Source organism: Artemia franciscana, chromosome 11 (assembly GCF_032884065.1).
Source record: "Artemia franciscana chromosome 11, ASM3288406v1, whole genome shotgun sequence".
NCBI lineage: Eukaryota > Metazoa > Arthropoda > Branchiopoda > Anostraca > Artemiidae > Artemia > Artemia franciscana.
The window spans coordinates 2750251-2771979 of NC_088873.1; the positions used below are offsets into that span (position 1 = coordinate 2750251).

At 34.5% G+C, this 21729-nt stretch overlaps 1 protein-coding gene across 5 annotated transcripts; it reads left to right on the plus strand.

The window, feature by feature from the left end:
- The first annotated feature begins 259 nt into the window (after nucleotides 1–259).
- On the plus strand, nucleotides 260–21365 carry LOC136032690 (uncharacterized). 5 transcript variants are annotated; one of them, XR_010618762.1, is made up of 4 exons: nucleotides 260–303; nucleotides 10516–10669; nucleotides 12672–14996; nucleotides 16323–21365. XR_010618762.1 is itself a non-coding variant. In XM_065712990.1 (4 exons), the coding sequence occupies exons 2-4, from the start codon at nucleotides 5407–5409 to the stop codon at nucleotides 16452–16454; spliced, it is 309 nt and encodes a 102-aa protein (XP_065569062.1). In that variant the 5' UTR covers nucleotides 274–303; nucleotides 5199–5406; the 3' UTR covers nucleotides 16455–21365. The 5 variants fall into 5 exon arrangements, 2 of the variants coding, with proteins under 2 accessions (XP_065569063.1, XP_065569062.1); XR_010618761.1 differs by lacking the exon at nucleotides 16323–21365 and adding an exon at nucleotides 5208–5429 and having other exon boundaries at nucleotides 270–303; nucleotides 12672–15229; XM_065712990.1 differs by lacking the exon at nucleotides 12672–14996 and adding an exon at nucleotides 5199–5429 and having other exon boundaries at nucleotides 274–303.
- The last annotated feature ends 364 nt before the right edge of the window (nucleotides 21366–21729 follow it).

A 21729-nucleotide genomic window follows, 5' to 3' on the forward strand; every position in this document is an offset into this window, starting at 1 on the left:
CTAAGATTATTTCTATTATTTACAGTTTCCTTGTCTTTTCTCTAGACTTAACGATTTCACATGTTTATCCATTTAAAAAAATATATACCATTGACGTCACAATCCTCAAATAATCTTTTTATTTGGGGGTTATAAAGTGCCAGCCCACGGACAAGTAATCCTGAGCGTTTGAGGGGATAATCCGACTAACCACTGACGTCATATGTGTCTCAAAAAACGCTTGGATTAATCAGATTAGTAATCGGACAAGTAAACAAACGCACCCTGGAATGCAATTTAAAAATAAAGGCTAACGTGTCATAGGTTTGTAATTTATTTTGCAGAAACCTTCTTAGCCTAACCTATAGAATCTTTTTTAAAGACAAAAATTCCTAGTATTGTAGGTCTAAAATTCGTATGCCGTGAATAGTTCTGTAACCGAGTAGGCTAGACTAAGCCTAGTTGCTCCTCTGCAGTGTCATGCAAACCAGCTTTGTTGTATTATTGCCAATTAGGCAAAATATGGTCATGTTAATAATATAGGTATTAATACTGCAGCCCCTCGTTCAGAAGAAAATTCTCAAATTTTTAGTAGGCTACTTCTTTGAAGTATGCTAAAGTACCTCCCTCTTTTATTGTTTCCCTTTGGAGATTAGGAATAGCCTACAGCCTTAATACCATGCTATGTAATTTTGGCTAAGTTTTAAATAGCCTATTTCTCTAGTAAGAACATGGACATATATCAGATAGTAGCCCACCTCTTAATCCACTTTCCAAGTGTAATATTTGCTACTCTTGCAAATTCCATTTAGAGCCCTTAAAGTCACCTTAATTTGTACTTTGGCTCCATTGTTGAAATGGCTTACATCTTGTTATTATTTTCTTTGCAATCTTCTAGGACTAAGATAAAATATAGCCCTCTAGGCCTATTTTATTCAAAATCAATTGCCTAGATAATATGTTATAATCATCTAAATCATGCCTGCTCCATTTTTGATTTATTAGCCTACTTATATTGGAAGAAGTATCACTAATAAAGATTATGGTAAAATTCTAGTTAATTGACTTCTTGCTATCTTGGAAAGGGTTTAGGTTAGGAAAATGAAACTTTCAGGGATGGGTCTACAGGCTAAAGTATGTCCTGGGAAGATATTTTAAAGTACCCACCTCCACTCCCTCTCCCTCCAGAGGGCCTTGAAATTTGTCTGCATGACAGGTCTATACCTATTGCAATTTTGACAAAACAACATTTTACCTCAATTTTCAGTTACTAGTTGCTTTTTCTCTGCCTTTAGTTCTGAAAATGCAATTCCTATTATTTGAGTAGAAATTTGAGCAATATCAATGTTTTCTTTTCAAAATTTAGGAAATGTATTTGCATATCTTTAAAACCTTATAAAACATAATTGAGCAAAGTTATATAGCTGAAAACAATTCTGTTGTACTTTAATTAAGCAGAAGATCTATTTTGCAAGGTTTCACTTTTATAACACACATATTTTTAAAGGTCATCAAAGGTCAGGACCCTCTAGAGGGAGAAGGAGTAGAGGTAGTTGCTTCAAAATACCTTTCTAGGACATACTTTAGTCTGTAGATTCATTTTCCTAACCTAAACCCTTTCTGAGATAGCAAGAAGTCAATTAACTAGAATTTTACCAAGATTATAAATAGTATAGGACCCAAGATATATCCATGAGGACCTCTACTAAAAAGCTTGGGCTTAGGGGGTTTAACCCCCCCCCCAAATAAAAATGTTTGTCTGACTTGTAAAAATGTAAAAAAATGAATATAAATTTTTTTTTGCATTTTTTTTTGCTGTGTAAAACCCCCGAAAAAAAAATACTTTTTTACCCCCCCCCCCCCATAGAAAAAAAATATATAGCCCTGCCTTGTTTGATTGAAAACAGCCTTACTCCCTGAAACTTGTCATGTAACTAGTGTACTATGAAGGCTGAAATTGTGCAACTTGTAGTTTCTTTGTTGGAAAACCCAACCCAGAATTGTTCTAAAAGGGTTCTCATTTTGTCTTCATTTACCTGCTTCTTGCTCATGAAATATCATACACAAGCCCCTGATTACAACAGTTGGCTAATACTTAAAGAAGAGGTGATAAAGATTATCAGTATAAAAGATTCTTAAACAGATGATTGGGGCTCTAAGAAGAAATTGTGTACCTGCATAGGAAAAGACCAATTAAGTTGACTAGACAGTACAGTTTATCAAAGGAGTAGAATTCATCCTAGAGGCTGATTTTATCAAATATCATAGCTAGAGACTAGGACAAGATTGTTTTGACAGCTAAGCTCAAATTCCAGCTGATATCTTGTTGCACCAGTTCTGAAGATGCCATTGTGAATACAACTTGATCAATTGATTACAAATTTGGGATACAATCTCAAGGCTTCAAAAGCTTTTTCAGCTATTTTACTTCTTGTTTGAACCTCCTTTGAAGAAAGGGATCATAGCTAGCAACTTTACTTTTTTGCAATCTAGGAAATTGCTCTGGGCAAGGGTTACTTGCTTCATAGAATATCAAACAGTTTGTGGTAACAAACTGTAGTAAGGAGCAACCCAGCACAATAGTAACCAAAACTCTAAAAAATAGAATTTTGATATCAATAGCTACATAATAAGAATTGCATTTTAATGCTTATTTTCAATAAATAAGTTTAATCAAGTTTAGTCTTACCCATCAAAAGTTACAAGCCTGCGAAAATTTGTCTTATTTTAGAAAATGGGGGGAAACAACCCCTAGAAGTCATAGAATCTTAACAAAAAGACACACCATCAGATTCAGCATATCAGAGAACCCTATTGTAGAAGTTTCAAGCTCCTATCTAAAAAAATGTGGAATTTTGTATTTTTTTTACCAGAAGGCAGATCATGGATGTGTGTTTATTTGTTTGTTTTATTTTTGTTCCCCAGGGGTGATCATATCAACCCAGTGGTCCTCGAATCTTGTGAGAGGGCTCATTCAAACGGAAATAAAAAGTTCTAGTGCCCCTTTTAAGTTACCAAAAAAATTGGAGGGCACCTAGGCCCCCTCCCACACTAATTATTTTCCCAAAGTCACCAGATCAAAATTCTGAGATAGCCATTTTATTCAGCGTAGTCGAAAAACCTTATAATTATGTCTTTGGGGACAACTTACTCCCCCATAGTCCCAATGGGAGGGGCCACAAGTTACAAACTTTGACCACTCCTTTCATATAGTAATGGTTATTTGGAAGTGTACAGACGTTTCAGGGGGAGTTTTAGGAGGGGGCGGGGTTGAGAAGAGGGGGATATGTGGGGGGAACTTTCCTTGGAGGAATTTGTCATGGGGGAAGAAAATATTCATGAAGGGAGCACAGGATTTTCTAGCATTATTAAAAAAAAACAATAAAAAATAAATATTAATAAGTTTTTTCAACTGAAAGTAAGGAGAAGCATTAAAACTTAAAACAAACAGAAATTATTATGTATATGATGGGCTCATCCCCTCCTAATACCTCACTCTTTACGCTAAAGTATTTTTAGTAATTTCAACTATTTATTCTATGGCTTTTGTGATTCAGGGGTCATTCTTAAGAAATGGGGACAAAATTTAAGCTTTAGTGTAAAGAGCAAGGTACTGATGAAGGGTTGAGCCCTTTATATACATAATAAAAACATGAGAATACAGAAGTTCGTTACATAAGGTAATTTGTAAGTCATGTGTATCTTTTACTAATAAAAACATTTGTAAAAAAATTTTAAGTAACCAAAAAATCGAAGGGCAACTAGGCCTCCTCCTCTGCTCCTTTTTTTCTCAAAATCATTTGATCAAAACTATGAGAAAGCCATTTAGCAAAAAAAAAAATGCAAATTTAGTTTTAATTATTCATCTGTGGAGAGCCAAAATCAAAACAGGCATTGATTAAAAAACGTTCAGAAATTGAATAAAAAAAAGTTTTTTTAATGGAAAGTAAGGAGCCACATTAAAACTTAAAACGAACAGAAATTACTTTGTATATGAAAGGGGATGCTTCCTCATCAATGCCCTGCTCTTTACGCTGAAGTTTTTTACTGTCTTAAAAAGTAGAGTTAAGAGAAAGAGTCAAACTTTAGCATAAAGAGCAGGGCGTTGAAGAGGAAGCATGCCCTTTCATATACAAAGTAATTTCTGTTTGTTTTAAGTTTTAATGCTGCTCCTTACTTTCCATTAAAAAAAACTTTTTTTATTTATTTAATCTAAATAAAGGATATAACTTAACCAACTTTACTTAAACTTGCTAAATGTCTACAGCTTGACAGCATATGTACCAACTGCAGTTGGTGCTGCCAAAAGAACATTTGAAATTTGGAAAAATTGACCTCCCTTGCTTGTTTCTCAGCTAGACTCCTCTGCATAGTTTACGAATTAGGAAAATCTCACTAAATTAAAGCAAGATTGTTGGTAATGGTCCATTTTGAAAAGCATGCAACTCCAGATTTATGCTGTTATTTGCTACATATTTGCAGATATAGCATTTCACATTTGTTTGTTCTTTATAGACCATAATTATAAGTCACAAAACATTATTGCTTTTGATCTTAAACTCTGCATTATAACAGTGGATCAATCTCTGCTTGGCAATAGAGGGCCTAGGGTCAATTTGGCTAATGTGAGGCTGGATAACAGTTTTGTTACCTAACCCCTATAAAATAAAATGCCTGGCTAGTGCAATGTGGACAATTGTGATTATGCTTATAAACATAAAGTATTATCTAGTTATTGTCTATGATTTATTAATGTATAATTAGAAAGAATTGTTCTAGAATTCCCATAAAATAAGAACTTAGTAGCTAAAATTGGCAAGACATCTACTGGCAAATACAGCTTTGTTCCTTCTGATCCAGTGTCTGATTCAAGTGATTTGGCCAAGCCAATTGTCTCTAAAACTAATCTAATTATGGTTGTTGGTTCATGAAGCTTGAGGTTATATTCCCAGTTTCAAGTTGATTTGCATTTAAGATCTGAGCTCTTTCATTTCAAAGATTAGATTATACATTTGTGTAGAACTTATTGAATGACCAATGAAGTTAAGTTTTCATTGATGAAAACTTCACTCTCTAAGTAGAGAAACAATGTACCTGTATTCCTTATAATAAACAAAGTACCTTAATTTGCACTTTGGAGTGATAAGATCCAATGGATCTGTGTTGCTTCATGAGTGATGATGGCTGTCACTTGCTACTTATCTTGATCTTACCAGTAGTATTTCCAGTTCCTGCATGACCACTCCTAATCCAGTGACTTCTTGAAAGTTGCTGACACTGTAGACTTGGAGAGGGAATTCCAGTTGTTGACAACTCTTTTGGAGAAGAAGTTTTGATGCATTCTTGTGTTCACATGGCATTTAGAAAGTTTCTTTGAATGGCCTCTTGTATGGGATTGCTGAGACTTGTTCAGGTTGTTGAGGCTTGATGTGTTGTTGGAGAGTTTGTGGGTAAGTAGCATGTTACCTTGTCTGTGGCAGTACACCAGTATGTATGTATGTATGTATATATTTATTTCCCATCAAAAGAAACAGATGGAGTATAAGATAAAAAAGCAAAAAACACACTACAAAAGAATACACAAACACAAGAAAAATAAAGAACAAATGGATATCTAACTACAAAAAACAAAACCTTAAAAACAAAAAGTTTCTTAGTCTTTCATAGTAGGGGAGGTCTTTCAGCCCATCTATAACCTTGTTGGCATGTCTCTGCATGCCCTCAAGAAGTCTCATGTTGCCTTTGTATTGGGGAGCAGCTATGCAGTTTCCAAAGTCAAGGCTGGGTCTTACAATGGCTTTATAAAGTCTAAGAAATACTTTGGGGGATCTGCTTGTAATTGATCTCTTGAGTAGGCCAAGTCCTGTGTTAGATTTGGAAACCATATTCATTGTGTGGGAGTGAAATTTGAGCTGATTTTCAACAAGTACACCCAAGTCCCTTTCTTTGTTTTGGGTTTGAAGATCAATCTGTGTTTGCTTGTCAGGATCCCACATGGATTACACTATGTTTTTGTTCTTTGGTCCAAAGTGCAAGAAGCAGCATTTGCTGATGTTGAATGATAGTAGCCACTCTTCAGATCACTCTATGGTTGAGATCAGAATGGAGGCTTGTGCTGTCTGCTGGACGAAAGAGCTTGGAATCATTGGCAAATAGTGTGATATTGTTACTGACCCTGGTGACTAAGTCATTGATGTAAATCAAGAAGAGGGTTGGGCCAAGGACTGTACCTTGTCAGACACCACTGCTGACATTGCAAGGTTTTGAATATATCTTCTGACCACTTGACCTGAATAGTCTAACCAGTCCAAACAGTATTGCCTAAGAGAAGGAAATAATACAAAAAAAAAGCGAATAAATCCAGTAATTTTCTTTGCTTGTACAATAATCATAATGCTTTTATAATAATCTCAAATGAAAAAGAGAGAGGGTTATCATATGCTTCATATTCACAGGATCTATGTATTTTATTTAATAAGGATCTATCAGGATCTATGTATTTTATTTTATTATTTTTTTTATTGATATGGCACATCTGAGTAATAATTTGATACCCATACAGTGAACTTTTTGCTCTGTCTGGCACCATGACTGTAATGGTAGTCAAGTTCACATTCATAACACTGATTAAGAAGCCCTCTAAAAGGGTTTAATGAGCATTCGGCTTCACCTATTCCAAAGATGGGCTCACAAAGGGCCATCTGTCTGGACTGGGACTAGAAAAAAGGCTAGTAGATTTAAGTGTTCTACATATATATCAACTTTTTCCTTTCGTACAACTGTTTTTCCAACTTTCTAGATATATTTCTTAACCAGATGTTAAGGTTTACTACATTCTTGTAACATTGTATCTGTTACTATGTCTTGGCAACTAATCAAAATTCATCTAAAAATTTTCCTCACCAATGCTTGTTTCCCTTTTTGGTTACTCTTGCCTTAGGTTTGCTCTTCACTAAGTTCTATTGTGATTCTAAGGTAGGGTTTTTACAGAATCTATTTGTTGCTCTCTCTGTTTTCCCCTCTTTTTCAAAATTGGTTTTTATGGTTCTTTGTATTAAGCAAGTGACATATAGCAATTGCAAATTCTGTTGGTCTGTCTGTCTGTCGGTCTGTCAGTCCCAGTTTTGCTACTTTAGGTACTTCCAGGTAAGCTAGGACGATGAAATTTGGCAGGCGTATCAGGGACCGGACCAGATCAAATTAGAAATAGTTGTTTTCCCAATTTGACCATCTGGGGGGGGGAGTGGGGGGCCAGTTAATTTGGAAAAAATAGAAAAATTGAAGTATTTTTAACTTACAAACGGTTGATCAGATCTTAATGAAATTTGATATTTGGAAGGATGTTGTGTCTCAGAGCTGTTATTTTAAATCTCGACCGTATTTGGTGAGATTGGGGGGGGAGTTGGGAGGGGGAAACCTGAAATCTTGGAAAACACTTAGAGTAGAGGGATCGGGATGAAACCTGGTGAGGAAAATAAGCACAAGTCCTAGATACATGATTGACATAACCGGAACTGATCCGCTTTCTTTGGGGTAGTTGTGGGGGGGGGTTTGATTCTGAAAAATTAGAAAAAATGAGGTATTTTTAACTTACGAACAGGTGATCGGATCTCAATGAAAGTTTATATTTAGAAGATATCGTGTCCCAAAGCTCTTATTTTAAATCTCTACCGGATCTGGTGACATTGGGGGGAGTTTGGAGGGCCTAAAATCATGGAAAACGCTTAAATTGGTGGGATTGGGATAAAGCTTGGTGGGAGAAATAAGCAGAAGTCTTAGATACGTGATTTACATAATTGGAACGGATCGGCTCAATCGGGGGGGGGGGGTTTAATTCTGAAAAATTAGAAAAAATGATGTATTTTTAACTTACGAAGGTGTAATCGGATCTTCATGAAACTTCATGTTTAGAAGGACCTCGTAGCTCAGATCTCTGATTTTAAATCTCAACCGGATCCAGCGTCATTGGGGGGGGGGCAGTTGGGGGAGACTGCAAATCTTAGAAAATACTTAAAGCGGAGAGATCAGGATGAAACTGGATGGGAAGAATAAAAACTTGTCTTAAGATACGTGACTGACATAACCCGACCGGATCTGCTCTCTTTGGTGGAGTTGGGGGGGGGGGTAATTTGGAAAAATGAGGTATTTGTAACTTACGAAAGGGTGACCAGATCTTAATGAAATTTGATATTTAGAAGGATCTTGTGCTTTAAAGCTCTAACTTTAAATTCCGATCAGATCCTGTGACATTGGGGGGAGTTGGAGGGGGAAACCGGAATTCTTGGTAAGCGTGAAAATCGGGGTATTTTTATCTTACGAATAGGTGATTGGATCTTAATGAAATTTGATATTTAGAAGGAATTCATGTCTCTGAGCTCTTATTTGAAATCCCGACCAGATCTTTTGACATTCGGGGGAGTTGGAGGGGGAAATATCGGAAAACACTTCGAGTGGAGGAATCAGGATGAAGCTTGGTGGATGGAATAAGCAAATGTCCTTGATACGTGATTGACGTAACCATACTGAATTCGCTCTCTTTGGGGGAGTTAGGGGGGAGGTGTTCAGTGATTTGGCGAGTTTGGTGCTTCTGGACGTGCTATGACGATGAAAACTGGTAGGCGTGTCAGGGACCTGCACAATTGACTTGATAAAGTCGTTTTCCCAGATTAGACCATCTGGGGGGCTAAAGGGAGAGGAACAATTAGAAAAAATGAGGTATTTATAACCTACGAGTGGGTGATCGGATCTTAATGAATTTTGATATTTAGAAGGACATTGTGACTCAGAGCTCTTATTTTAAATCCTGGCCGGCATTAAGCCTCTGATTTTACTTTTAAATCAATCTATTGATTCTTAGAATTTTGTTGGAGCTCATACCATATGAGCTCTTGGCTCTTAGCTCTTCTTGCCTCGTCATAAGTGCCATATGGGCTCTTAGCTCTAGTTAATACTATACAGTTTTTTTTTATTCTAAGTAACTAGCAAGAGTACATATTTATTAAAAAATGCCTTACATGGTCATGCTGATTAGTGGCAGTTCTTGTCATAATAAAAGATACAGCACAGAACAAATAAAAATCACAGGCATAGTCATTGTTGTAAAAATTTAGGTATGAATTTTAAATATCACAGAGTTAAACTATAACCTAAGACATTGAAATATCCAACTATCCATAAAAAAAAACTCAAAATTCAAATTAAAGAAAAAGTACTTTAAAAAACAAATAAAAAGAATAATGAACTAAAGCAAATAAATAAGCACAATTATTGATGAGTGTGTGTAGCATTAAAATCTTGACAAACATGGGAATAAAATTACTTGCATAATGCATATATCATGTGTGTACCTGCTGAAATTTGGTACTGGTTGAGCTACTTGTCGTATGAGCCATTGTTGCAATAGGAGATTCTCAGGGGTAGAGGATCTTTTGAAGCTGCAGATATTCCCAAATTCCAACACCAAATTTGAAACACAATTCATCACAGCATGTCAAAAGAGTTGCAAGGGAAAACTGTTTTAAAAGGGAGCAATAAGGGACTTTGGGAGATTTAGACACTACCAGAAGAGCTTGATATTGGATCCTTTCCAGGCAGTCCTTCTGATCTGAAGTCAGGCTGTAATGCAAAACAGGACAAGCATATTCTACCAGTGGTCTGGCAAACATAAGAAAATATGCAATAGGTGGGAGGTTGGGACACCATGATGGAACAAAATAGCTGTAAATGTAACAAAAAGTCTGAATGAAATAATTATCAAAATTATCCAGATATTATTTAGGCTTCCAATGTACCACTTACTTGCTACTTTGCAAAAAAAAGGACGATTCAGCTCAGGCAAAATCTTTTTATATTGACAAATCAGTTCTGACAACCAAATGGGCTGAGACTTCTGAATGAGAAAAACTATATGATTTTTTCTCTTTTTTTTAGATATGGAAAATAGTAGACTGTATATAGCAGCAAAATAAGTAAACTACATGAAATGGTAAACCAGGAAAACACTATTTTTTATGGGGTCAGTAATACTAGAGTAAAATATACAAAATAACCTATTAAAAAATTCACAAATCTATATAAAATCTTTTTAGATGAGGGACTGCATTCCCTAGCCTGCGTCCTCTTAAGGTCTCCTGCTTGCTGTTTAATGGAAAGATAAAAAATAAACCAATACAATCAATCAGTTCTTTCAAGGTAGTTGCATTGTTTTTTCTCTTTCAATTGTCTGCTTTTGAAAAATTCTTGTCATTCACAGGAGTCAATATTAACATTGTCAGTTTTTGGCTGGTAATCTCAATTTGAATAAGGTCTGCTGAGTTAATTATTTGTTACTGAGATAACTGTACTTATTATACAGCTAGCTGATTCACAAATTCTTAACCCAAATAGAAATCAATGGTTGGCTCACCTTAGTTCCAGCTTATACAGTTAGAGTCCAAAAATCAATAGGAAGAAATCCATTCCATTGGAGTATACAGGGCTGCTATTTCAGTTATATATTTGAATTTAAATTATTTTTTTATATTTTTTTTTTGATAGAATGGAGCACCAAGCTGAGCAAGTTCAGAAAATGAAAGTGGATGTAGAGATGAGAGACAAAATTTTGCAGGATTTATATGCATGGGAGGAAAAAATGAGAGAAGAAGATGCACAGTATAAGTTAAGCAGGAATTCCCAAATACACAGTATTGATGTAAGAATTGTCATGATCTTGTTTGTCTAATTTGTATTTTATTTTGACCATCTGGAATAGCTTGAACCGAGTAGCTTTGCAGAAAGAAAATGATAATTTTCTTTGGTTTATTAGTAATGACTATTTATGAGCTCTTTCTGCCCTGTTGCCATTTTCAATTCAAGTTTCTAGAAGCACTCTTAGCCTATGATCATACCTACACACACAAAAGAGGGATTATTCCCTCTATAAAAATGGAAAAATACTGGCCTAAAGTATACTTTATCTGATTTAACCCCCTCCTCTCTCCAATGCTCTGATCCCCACAAAAGGGCAGGGCCTGTTTGCACTAATGTTGGCGGTCTTTTAGTTACTTTTTACCCTCCCCCCATATAGTGCTGTGAAGATTAAAAAATGGCTTTTAACAAAGCTTTACATTTCATGTCATTGACCATCATTGTAAGTTGTTTTGTGATTCAAAAGTCTTTTATCTTACCTCTACTTACCTTAGATAGGAATTATATGGAATTTCATATATGGAATGATTTATATATACTTTAAGTTTTAGTGCTGTCCCCTACTTTCTCTTAAAACAAACAGTATTCTTCTTTTTTTTTTAATTTCTGAATTTTTTTCAACTAATTCAGGTTTGAATTTGGCAAAATTAAAACGATATTTGTGTATTAATTCTGGCAAAGTTTCCTCCCATGTGAAATTTCCAATATAGAAAGTTCACTTCCAGAGACTACCCTCCAAATGTACAAATCTCCTCATATAAAGTAACTGCTCCCCACCCAAAATAATTCCCTCAAAATAATATTTGTATGCTTCCCAATAACCAATAAAATATGTAAACAGTAGGCAAACTAAGCTTGTAGGCATTTCCCCATGGGTGTTGAGGGTCAAGTTATCTTCAAAAACTTAGATATTAAATCTTTTAACTTTTTTGAACCAAAATTTATTATCTGGATTTTGTATGGGAGACTTAGTTGATGGGCGTGGGAGGGGATAACAACCCCATAAAGTGTCCCCGGGACAATTCCCCTCAACATCACCATATCTAAAATTGAGTCAGCAAAGTGAAAGCAAGACTAATAAAAAGAAATTTTTATAGGAACTCTTGCAAAGTTCCCGTGGAAAGTGTTCCCAGGAAACATTCCTCAACATAGAAAATCATTCCTGTACCCCCTCCCCTCCTTCAAAAAATTTACCCCCTACCCTCCCAAAAAAGATATGCTTATTTCCCAATAACTATTACTATATGTAAACAATGGGCAAATTTTATAACTTAAAGACCTTTCCCCAGAGGCTGTGGGGGTTCTTGTTATCTCCAAAGACGTAATTATTGGGTGTCTCAAGTATGCTGAACAAAATGCTGTCTCCAAGCTTTGATAGGACGACTTTCGGGAAAAAATGTGGTGGGAGGGAGTTTAGTTGCCCTCCAATGTTTTTTGTCACTTAAGTCATATAATGATATGAAAAGTTACATAATGATACCAAATGAAGAACAAAAACTGCCCAATTTATTAAATCTAGTAGTATTCCACTGAAATCTTTTTTCCAACTCAAAGGATTTTCTATGTTTTTCTGTAATTTTAAATTTGTTTACAACTTGTATGTAGGGCTACACATAAAGATATTGGGTGCAAAAAGCATAAAAAAAGGAAGCTCTTTTAAGCAAGTATGATTTTTTTTTTTTTCATTTTTTTGTAGGCATATGTAATCAATGATGTGTCTTAAAGCAATGGTAGTGTATATATTTCATCCTGCATCGGCCAATTATTATGCTTCTTGTTTTATTCAATAGACTGGAGCTGTAATTTATCTTTTACATTTAATAACGTCTCTTTTATATAGCGTAATTTATATTTTACATTTAGTAACGTCTCTTTTATATATCTTTATTTATAATAATAAGTTATTATAGCGTACTATTAAATTATTATTATTAAATATTATTAATTATTATTAAATTATTATCCTATTAAATAAAATTAGTAAAGTTACATCTCTTCAATTATAGCGTACTCTGGATACTTCTCTATGCTAGTGAATTCTGTAAAATGAACCAGCAGCTCGAAAGTGCATTCTTTCATTGAATAAAATGTGGCCAAGAAGAATTCTAAATATAAGCTCCAGTAAATAGTGAGCAAATTCTAAAAATTTGAGGTGTTATTACTGTTATTCTAAAGAAAAAGAGGTGGACTTATTTGCAATATGCTGCAGAATGGAACCAGATGGCCAAAGAAGACAAAGCTATTAAAAAACACCTTATGGTCAGCTATTGACTGAAATCTAGCGACAGCTGAGACAACAATAGTATCAAAATAGACAGATGTCACCACTGCAGCACAGCTTTGGCACTAGTGGAGAAGCTTCGTCAACGCCCCTCTTGCGCCATCAATGGCTTTTCAAATTTGAAATTTGGTATTAAAGAAACCTCTGTGTCTCTAAAGCTCTATCTGGAGTATGTTTTTCCTGTTTGGCGTCCTGGATGCAATGTAACTGTGTTAAAACCAGAAAAAAATCGAGAAAGAGGTCCGAAATTATACTTTACACCATCTAATGTCAACTAAGATGTATGAGGTTGATTAGTTTCCATGAGAAAGATATCACCTTCTGACTGTGAACTTTTGATTTAAATTTATCCACTTTCACTGACATCTTCCTCCCTCTTTAAAGAAAAGTTTTCAACTCATCTCAATATGGGACTTCTGAAGCAAAAAGCAGGAAAATTGAAACTAAAGTCTTACCCAGTTATTTATATTGTCATAATTTCACACATAGAAAAAAAGTTCTAAAGTTGTTTTTTTTAAAGAAGAAAAATAAAACTCAGTGAACAAACAAATAAGATAATACAATGGTGATGGAACGTATGGTCATTGACAAAACCTGAGATTCTACTCTGCTGTATTTTCAACTTAAAAACAATATCAGAAACATCAAGATTACTCACGATAAAATGGTGTCTTGTCAACAGTGGAAGATAAAGTAGAAGTTTACAAAATATAATATAATCCATCCACATTCTGGTCGAATGAACCGTCTTAACGATTGGCACAAAAGCCTGAATTATAAGTAACAGTGATCACAAAAGATGGAGTAGAGTTTGGCCAGAGCACAAATATTGTATACATCCTAAGTCTGCATAACCAAATAGGCAACTCTTGGCAACTCTGTGTTGACACAAACTCTAGAGTGTTAGCAATTAAGATACGGAGCCATTGGGCACAATCTACAAGACGGATATTGTCATTTATTGTCAATATATTTCCAATAAATCGTTTTTACTTTTTTTAATGTTTTGTTTTTATTCTCAATATATTTGTTTTCATTATATTTCAATATATTCTATATATTTTAACATGGCAGATGTAATAGAGCCATTTATCTTGGCGAGTATACTTAAGATTATATAAATAGTTTTGTTTCTGGCTTATAGAAAATAATCTCAAGTATACTAATAATTTTGTATGATACACTTGAATGTGAAGTAGCACAAAAAAAGTATTTTCTATTCAAACTAAACTGCTCAAAGGGAAAAAGTGACTGGTGCTAGCTACCTTTGGCTCTGTGGCTTTTAGGATGTAGGGGCATATAGGATTGTGGCTTGTAGGATGTAGTAGGACATATTCATTATATTCAGTAACTTATTCTCACCCTAAAGCCACCATATTTAAGAAAGTCATTTACCACGCTATCAGCACCTGGAGGCTTGTTATTTTTTTATCCTTTTAGTACTGTCGCAGATTCGGAGCCACGGGGTACAATCTACAAGAGGGATAGTGAAATCCTTACAATAGAGGGGGGCAGCAGTTGTAATTATAGGAAGGAGTAATGTAAAAACTTATTTGTGTCATAATGTATTGTAAACATAATTTATAACTTAAACACGATTTTTTACCCTTTGAATACTATTTTTATGTTGTTTGTTTTTTTTTATTTATTTTGACACTCATGGTTATTATAGATCCACAAATTTCGGAACATTGTCTGATCAGGTTATTTTGTAAATTTTCTGTGTCTGTTATTTAAACTCTTTTTGGTGGCTTGCTTGTACCTCCTTTTACGCTATTAAAATAAAATAAAAATTCCAATTAAAATATAGCGAACCAAATATAATGATTTGAATTTGTTTCAAATATTACTTGTTTTATCTTAGTTATTTATCATTTTCTTCTTGTTTTATCTTATAAATTACCAGCAATTAGATGATTTAATCAGTCACAACATAAGGGTAAAGCTAATTATTCAAGAAATGAAGAAAAGGACGCACGCCCACTGAAGAAGCCCCCCTGAGATGTCACCAATTGCACTAAGCCAAAAATCGGAAGAAGAAAAAGAGAGGGTAATTAGTTTGATTGGTAGTCCCATATAATTGTAGTTAGAAAATGGCATTGTATGGCTTCTTTGTGTGCTGTAAAACGAAGCTACATTGGTTTTCATATTTTATTTGCTTTATTTGTGACTGCCGGAAAGCGAATACAGCCTGCTACTGGAAAGTGTCTCTGACTACTGGTTTTTGGAGTTATATTCAAATTATTAGGATTATGACTTTAATAAAACTTCTAATTTTGGCTTTTTTTTTCATGTTATTTTCGATTATTTCAAGAAACGAATGGCATTTTTGAAAAACTTACAAGACAATGACCGAGGTCAATTATTTTTCTGGTTTATACATTATTGTTTTGGTTTATTGTGTATATTTAATATTTTCTGGTTTATTTTGATTGTTTTGGTTAACATTGGTATCTGATAATTTTGTTCTAATCCTAAGTAGAACTGCGAGTTCATTCATAGTTTGGCTTATAAGAGCAGCGAATCGCTCTATGAAGAACATAGGTGCTATAACTCGAATATGCGATCCAATGAGTTCTTCTTCAATTGTGTATGTCTATAAAAAAACATGCCTTAAAAAAACATGGAAAACGCTCTGCTGTTTGTTAAACCAACCGTGTTACTTTTAATGTGATTTTAGTAGTGTTGCTTTGCGGTGTTAAATCTCCTGGCCAATTCCTTGTATTTTCGGAAGAGCCCCCTCGACCCACCCTGAGATTTACGTGAAAGTGTCCGTCGCCGCAGGAGAAAGAAAATTAGATACGCAAAATAAACTTTTTGCCTTGGATATCTCTCTCGTTCCATGAAAATTGTTTAATACTGGCTCTGAACACCAACTGAAAAAAAAATGGGGACTGAAGGCCTGAGCTTCCGACCCTATAGAGTGAAGGGGGCAACAAAGCCAGTTTTTATGGCACTTGTTTATATATAAAGTTCCAAATTGCTTGTACTTTTTCCTCTGTTTTAAATTTTGATAGATGCTGTTTTATTTATCAGCTAACCTTTATAGGGGTTAATTTGCGGGTTTCAGCTCCTGCGGTTGTCTGCCGACCACTGTGTGGTGTTGAAAAAGTTAATTTTTGTGGTGTCTACTTTCAAAAAGAAATTAAAAGGAAAAAATATGTTTATCTAGCTCTGTAGTGTAAAACAAGAGTACGCAATATACTAAATATTGGCAACTTTTTGATTTTCGTGTTTGTGAATCCTTCAGCAATGATGTTTCTCTGGGCTGTTTTCTGCTACAAGAATGATATGGAGACTAGTAATGTTGTATGATTTTGGACTCAATTTTAGCAGACGAGTTGAGTCTCGTGATCTGATTTTTAATTCTTTCTAGGGCGATGCTTTATACAAGGCTGGTAAACTGGAGGAAGCGCTAAACGCGTATGCCCAAGCACTAGAAACGAAAAAGGATAATATAACTTGCTGCACGAACCGAGCTTTAATCTTCACTCGACTTGAGAGGTAGTTTTTGATATAAGTATATTTTCTTTTACTTTAGCTCCCGAATTTCATCGGAATTTTTGACATTGGATCATTCCCATCATACCATTATACAGCTCGAATTTTGAAAAAGCTTGAAAATAATTCGCTGGGAAAAACGGGAGAATATTCGAAATTGACATTAGATGCTGAGTTTCATCGTATCTCTCTTGAAATTATTTCGGGTTTAATGATATTGGCGCTCTCTAGTATTGATAATTATCAGTGATTATACTAATTTCAAATTACTATTATTTAACTCATTGGCATAACGAATTGAAAAAAAAGTATGCGAAAATGATTGGGTCAAGTTTTTTTTTCTTTTACTGAGCTGCAATTAGTAGAATTATGCTGAAAAAAGGTCTAATGAAAGTACCACTTACGAATTTCGGTAATTTATCGGCTGCTCGAATTTCGACAAAATTAGAAAATAATTCGCTGGGAAAAATTGGAGAATATTCGAAAATTGACATTAGGTGTTGAGCTTCATCAGGTCTCTTGAAAGGGTTTTCGGATTTAATGATACTGCCGCTCTCGGGGAATGGATAATTATCATTGATCATACGAATTACAAATTATTAAAAATTTTTGGAAGAACGAATTGAAAAAAATGGGAAAATAATTGGGTCGGTTTTTTATTATTATTATTATTTTTTTTTTTTTTTTTTTTTTTTTTTTTTTTTTTTTTTTTTTTTTTTTTTTTTTTACCGAGCAGCAAATAAGTTCTAACAAGAATACCGCTGTTGTGCATTGATAATTTATCGGGAGATAGAACTTAGAAAAATATGAAAATCATTTTTCTTTTACTGAATAGTAATCAGTAGAATTACTCTGAGAATAAAATTTAGTAAAAACAACACTTCCTAACATTGGTGAAATTAATTTATCAGCAGCTTGGGAGAAGACAATTGAATTTATCAGGGTACTTGTTAATTATTCAGAACCACTGTATATACATTTATATAGTACAATCACTCTCTATCTCAACCATTATACAAAGCCGAACCAAGATGCAAGTGAACTGGGGAACGTAAAAACATAAGCGACATTGGGTTTTTTTCACGAGCAGACAAAGCCAGATTTCTCTTGAACGCGAAACTTGGCTTCACCTTCGTAACGCTAAATTCAAGAAAAGATATAATTTAAATTAATTAATTCTGACATTTATACAAAAATTGGCAATTAATAGTGTAATGTTATTATCAGGTGTTTTTAGAAATTACAAGGAGGTTTCAAAGTCTTGTGTTGGTTCCAAAGGTATTTTGAGAAAGTTTCTGCCAAAATACGTGTTCCAGGGTAATATACACTGAATTGTTGATGGACGAGGATATGGGTGGAGCTTTTATACGTGCCAAAACTGTTGTCGCCAAGTATTACTGAGTCGTGATTATACTGTATATAATTTATATACAGTGTTCAGAACACTAGTCGGTGGGGGCGCTTCCCCCCCCCAAGCACCCCCGCGCGTGTAAGTCGTTACGTGCCATATTAATTACGCGCCATTGTAATTATGTCCCTGTGTCCCACCTGTGAATATAGATAAATATATATTTGTTTTTAACTACGTAAAACTTGCGAATATACAACATTCTTCGCTGTCCCATTGTCTGTGCATATAGATAGATTGTCAGGTTTACTGACTCTTGAACATGCAACATATAATTGTCCATGGGAAAAACAATCCGTATTCAGATCTATACCTCATTATTCTAATGATTGCCCTTGAGCTTTGTTGATGGTGATTGCTAATCGAACATTCCCTGTGTCCCCGTCGTCATTTATATATCCCCCTGTGCCCCCCAGCGTCCCCGTTGTAGTTGTGTCCCTGTGTCCCGGTCGTCATTTATATTCCCTGTGTCCCGGTCGTTATTTGTGTCCCGGTGTCCCAGTCTGTAATTTCTCTTTGGGTATCCCGGTCGTCATTTATATTCCCTGTGTCCTGGTGTCCCGGTCTGTAATTTCATCAGTTGACAAACATGACGTCAGTCGACAAACAACTTCAGGACGATATCTCTATATCTTCAGCTCTATATCTGCACATTACGGAATGGTAGATTGGGGTAAAGTATAGCGGGTATGCATACAAAATATGTTAGCTACAGTTATTCTGCATATTATGAAGTAAAAATTGTTTTCTAACTTCACGATGTCCAAATTCTTTACCCCCCCCCCCCCTTAATGTGTAAATATATAGCCGAAATTGTACAAATCTGATACCTTCTGTGACCCAAGAAGTGAACACACTAATGAAATAAGAATCTGGTTTTTACAGATCTACAGATCAGAATTTTTGTGTGTGTTCTGAATAATTAACAAGTACTTTTATCACATTACTTTTCTTCTTGTATTGAGTAGTGAGTAAAAAAAGGGACTCTTTTCTTTTATTTTTAAAATGAAAAGATTAAAATTAAAAGATATAAGAATTAAAATTAGATTAAATATTATATTTTTTTTTGTAGAGAGTGAATAGATTTTCAATTTTTTTTTTTATGGCGGGGTGATTCTTATAAACTTAGTATTTTTTGTATCAATATTTTTATATTGTATCAATATTTTATATAAAGGGACCGTTTTCTTTCTCTTAATAAGTATTCATCAAAAGAAAAGAATCTTTCGTTCATTTAATGAAGCTTCAAAACAATAACTATTAACTGTAAATCCTGTTTGAACTATCGTAGTGCGACAAGTGTTTTATCTCCACATGTTTAAGCATTTATGATTTAGTAAAAAAAAGTGATTTTTTGGAAAAAAAGTGAAAGATATTGTCAAATTTTTGTTTTCACTGATCATGAAGAACAAGGAGCAATCACTTAGTAAGCATGAAAAAAAGTTACTTTTGGTGAAACTAGATGCCCCAGGAACTGCCTTAGTCTACAAGTATTTTGTTTCCATGTTTCTGAAACTTGATAATTTATCACATCTTGAGTTGTGGAAAAGGGGGGAAATACCTTCTGATTCTCTCCCTTTTTCTTTTACTACAGTATTGAGAACTAGTAGCAGTTACTTTTGTTGCGTCAAAGTAATTATTGTTGAAATTATAGGTTTCCTTAGGACCATCTTAGTCCAAAAAGTATTTTGTCTCCACTCTTGTTTTTTATTTCGTTTGATGTTTTATTTAGTATTGAATTTGCAATTCTTCATGAATGCCGAAATGAAATATATAAAACAATTTACGAGAAAAAAGAAAGTAGAAAAAAATCACGAAAAGCCTAATAAAAGAAAATTAGAGTAAGATACTTAAATAAGAAAGAAATTGATAAATCATAACTAACAAATTGAAAAAATTTAGTGATGAAAATTAGAAATCATGCTTACTAAGTGAATCACGAACGGTACTAAACATTTTAGACAAAGAAGATTTCGATTGGCTATTCAATAAAATATCATCAGTGTAAGCTTAATATGAAATATCAGGCATTCCATAGTAAAAAGTTGACCGAATCGAACCGCATATAAAAATATACGGGGATAGGACTCCTCCCTGGCGTACGCCGCATCAAACAGAGGTACTTCCCACAGGGTTTAATTTAAGCCGCGACTGCGCATGTTTAGACCAATACCTTAAAACAAAAAATTACTGAAAAATTCACTCAACCAGAATAAAGAGAAAATAAAGCTGGAGTATAAACAACACTGCCAAAAGCCTTTGAAAGGTCTAGTACACACAGATGAATCTTACAACCACGTTCACCAGAATCCATCAAAACTTTTGCTAGTGCCCGATGAGCATGAGCGCAGCAAATGCACTGCTGAAAATCAAGCTGATTTTCACTATTTTTTTCAACAGAAGTTTGCGGAGGTATAAGGAATACTCGAAAACTTTACTAACTGTACATGCTACAGTGTTATAGGTCGGTATGAATTGCAGACACGAGGGTCCTTTTCACATGTCAAGATTGACGTTACCGAACCCTAAGAAAAGTACGCGGAACAATCAAAGAGGTCAAACACATCTGAAAGAGGAGCTGCAAGTGTCGCATGAGCGGAACTGAATCAGTATTCAAGTGTTTTGGTTGAAATGCCATTAATGTCCAGAGAATTTGATTTTAGTTTTTTTAAAGTTATTTTATTTAAAGTTATTTTTTTTTTTTATTTTAAAGTTGTTTTTTTTTTTTTTTTAAATAGCATCATTAACACACGATAATATAACAGGAATAACATCAGCCAGGATAAGTTTTTGAGAGACTTTATTGAAAAGTTTCTTGAAGAACGAATAAACCTTATATTACATGGTGACTACATATAACAAATATCTTCGTATGGATCTTATAAAAATAGTTTAACTTGGAATACTGAAAAATTATGTTTTAGCTCTTGCGCATCGTCTTTCCCCCTTTAATGTTCTAATTTCACAATTTTTATTGTTTGTTCCTTGAAATGGCTTAGCATTTCTGTATGCTGCGGCATTATGAGTGTGCGTAATAAGCTTTTGGAGGACTCGACAGAAAAATATTCAGGTTAGATATTCCAAAATTATAGCAAATAGGTGAAAATTTAAACGGAAAGCATTATATAATTCACATTCAACTTTTTGTGATCATGCTGCGCTTTTTCCTGCTGGTGTTTTCAATATGCTAAAATTTCAGGATGCTAGGCGCCTGTGCTCGTATTACCTTTAATATATTATATTAAGTCCCTTCTTTAATTGCCTTCACGTACTCGGAACCGAAAACGGTAAATGTTACTTTTGTTCCAAGTGCTCTAAAGTGCGTATTACTGTTTATGGCAAGATTCTGACGATCACAGATTGTTTCTTTGTCATTATTAGAGAAGTGCATCCATTTCTGGTTGACCCTCCTCCTCCATGGGGCAAACTAAAACTGCGCAACGTGGGATTGCTTACAGGAAACATAACCTATAGAGCGAAGTGTATTAGTCCATAAGCCTCACGGGCAGCGGGGCGAGGTCTTTAATCTATATTTATTCAACAAAGTGATAAAAAAAGAAAAAAAACAACAAACGAGGTTTATTTAATAAATATAAAATAAAGACCTCGCCACCCTGCCCGCGAGGCTCATGGGCTAATATGCTTCGCTTTATAGGTAATATTACCTGTAAGCGAACCCACTATAGGCTTTTTTAGTTTGCCTCACAAAAGCAAATACTCAGATCTAGAATGCGAATATTTAGGCGTTGACTGTTAAATTCTCACATCGCCTTTTATGTTTAACTACAACAGAGGAGCGTTGAATTCAATCAAGTACAGATCAGATTGCGAATATGGAATAGCAAATACTCAGATGTAGAATGCGAATATTTAG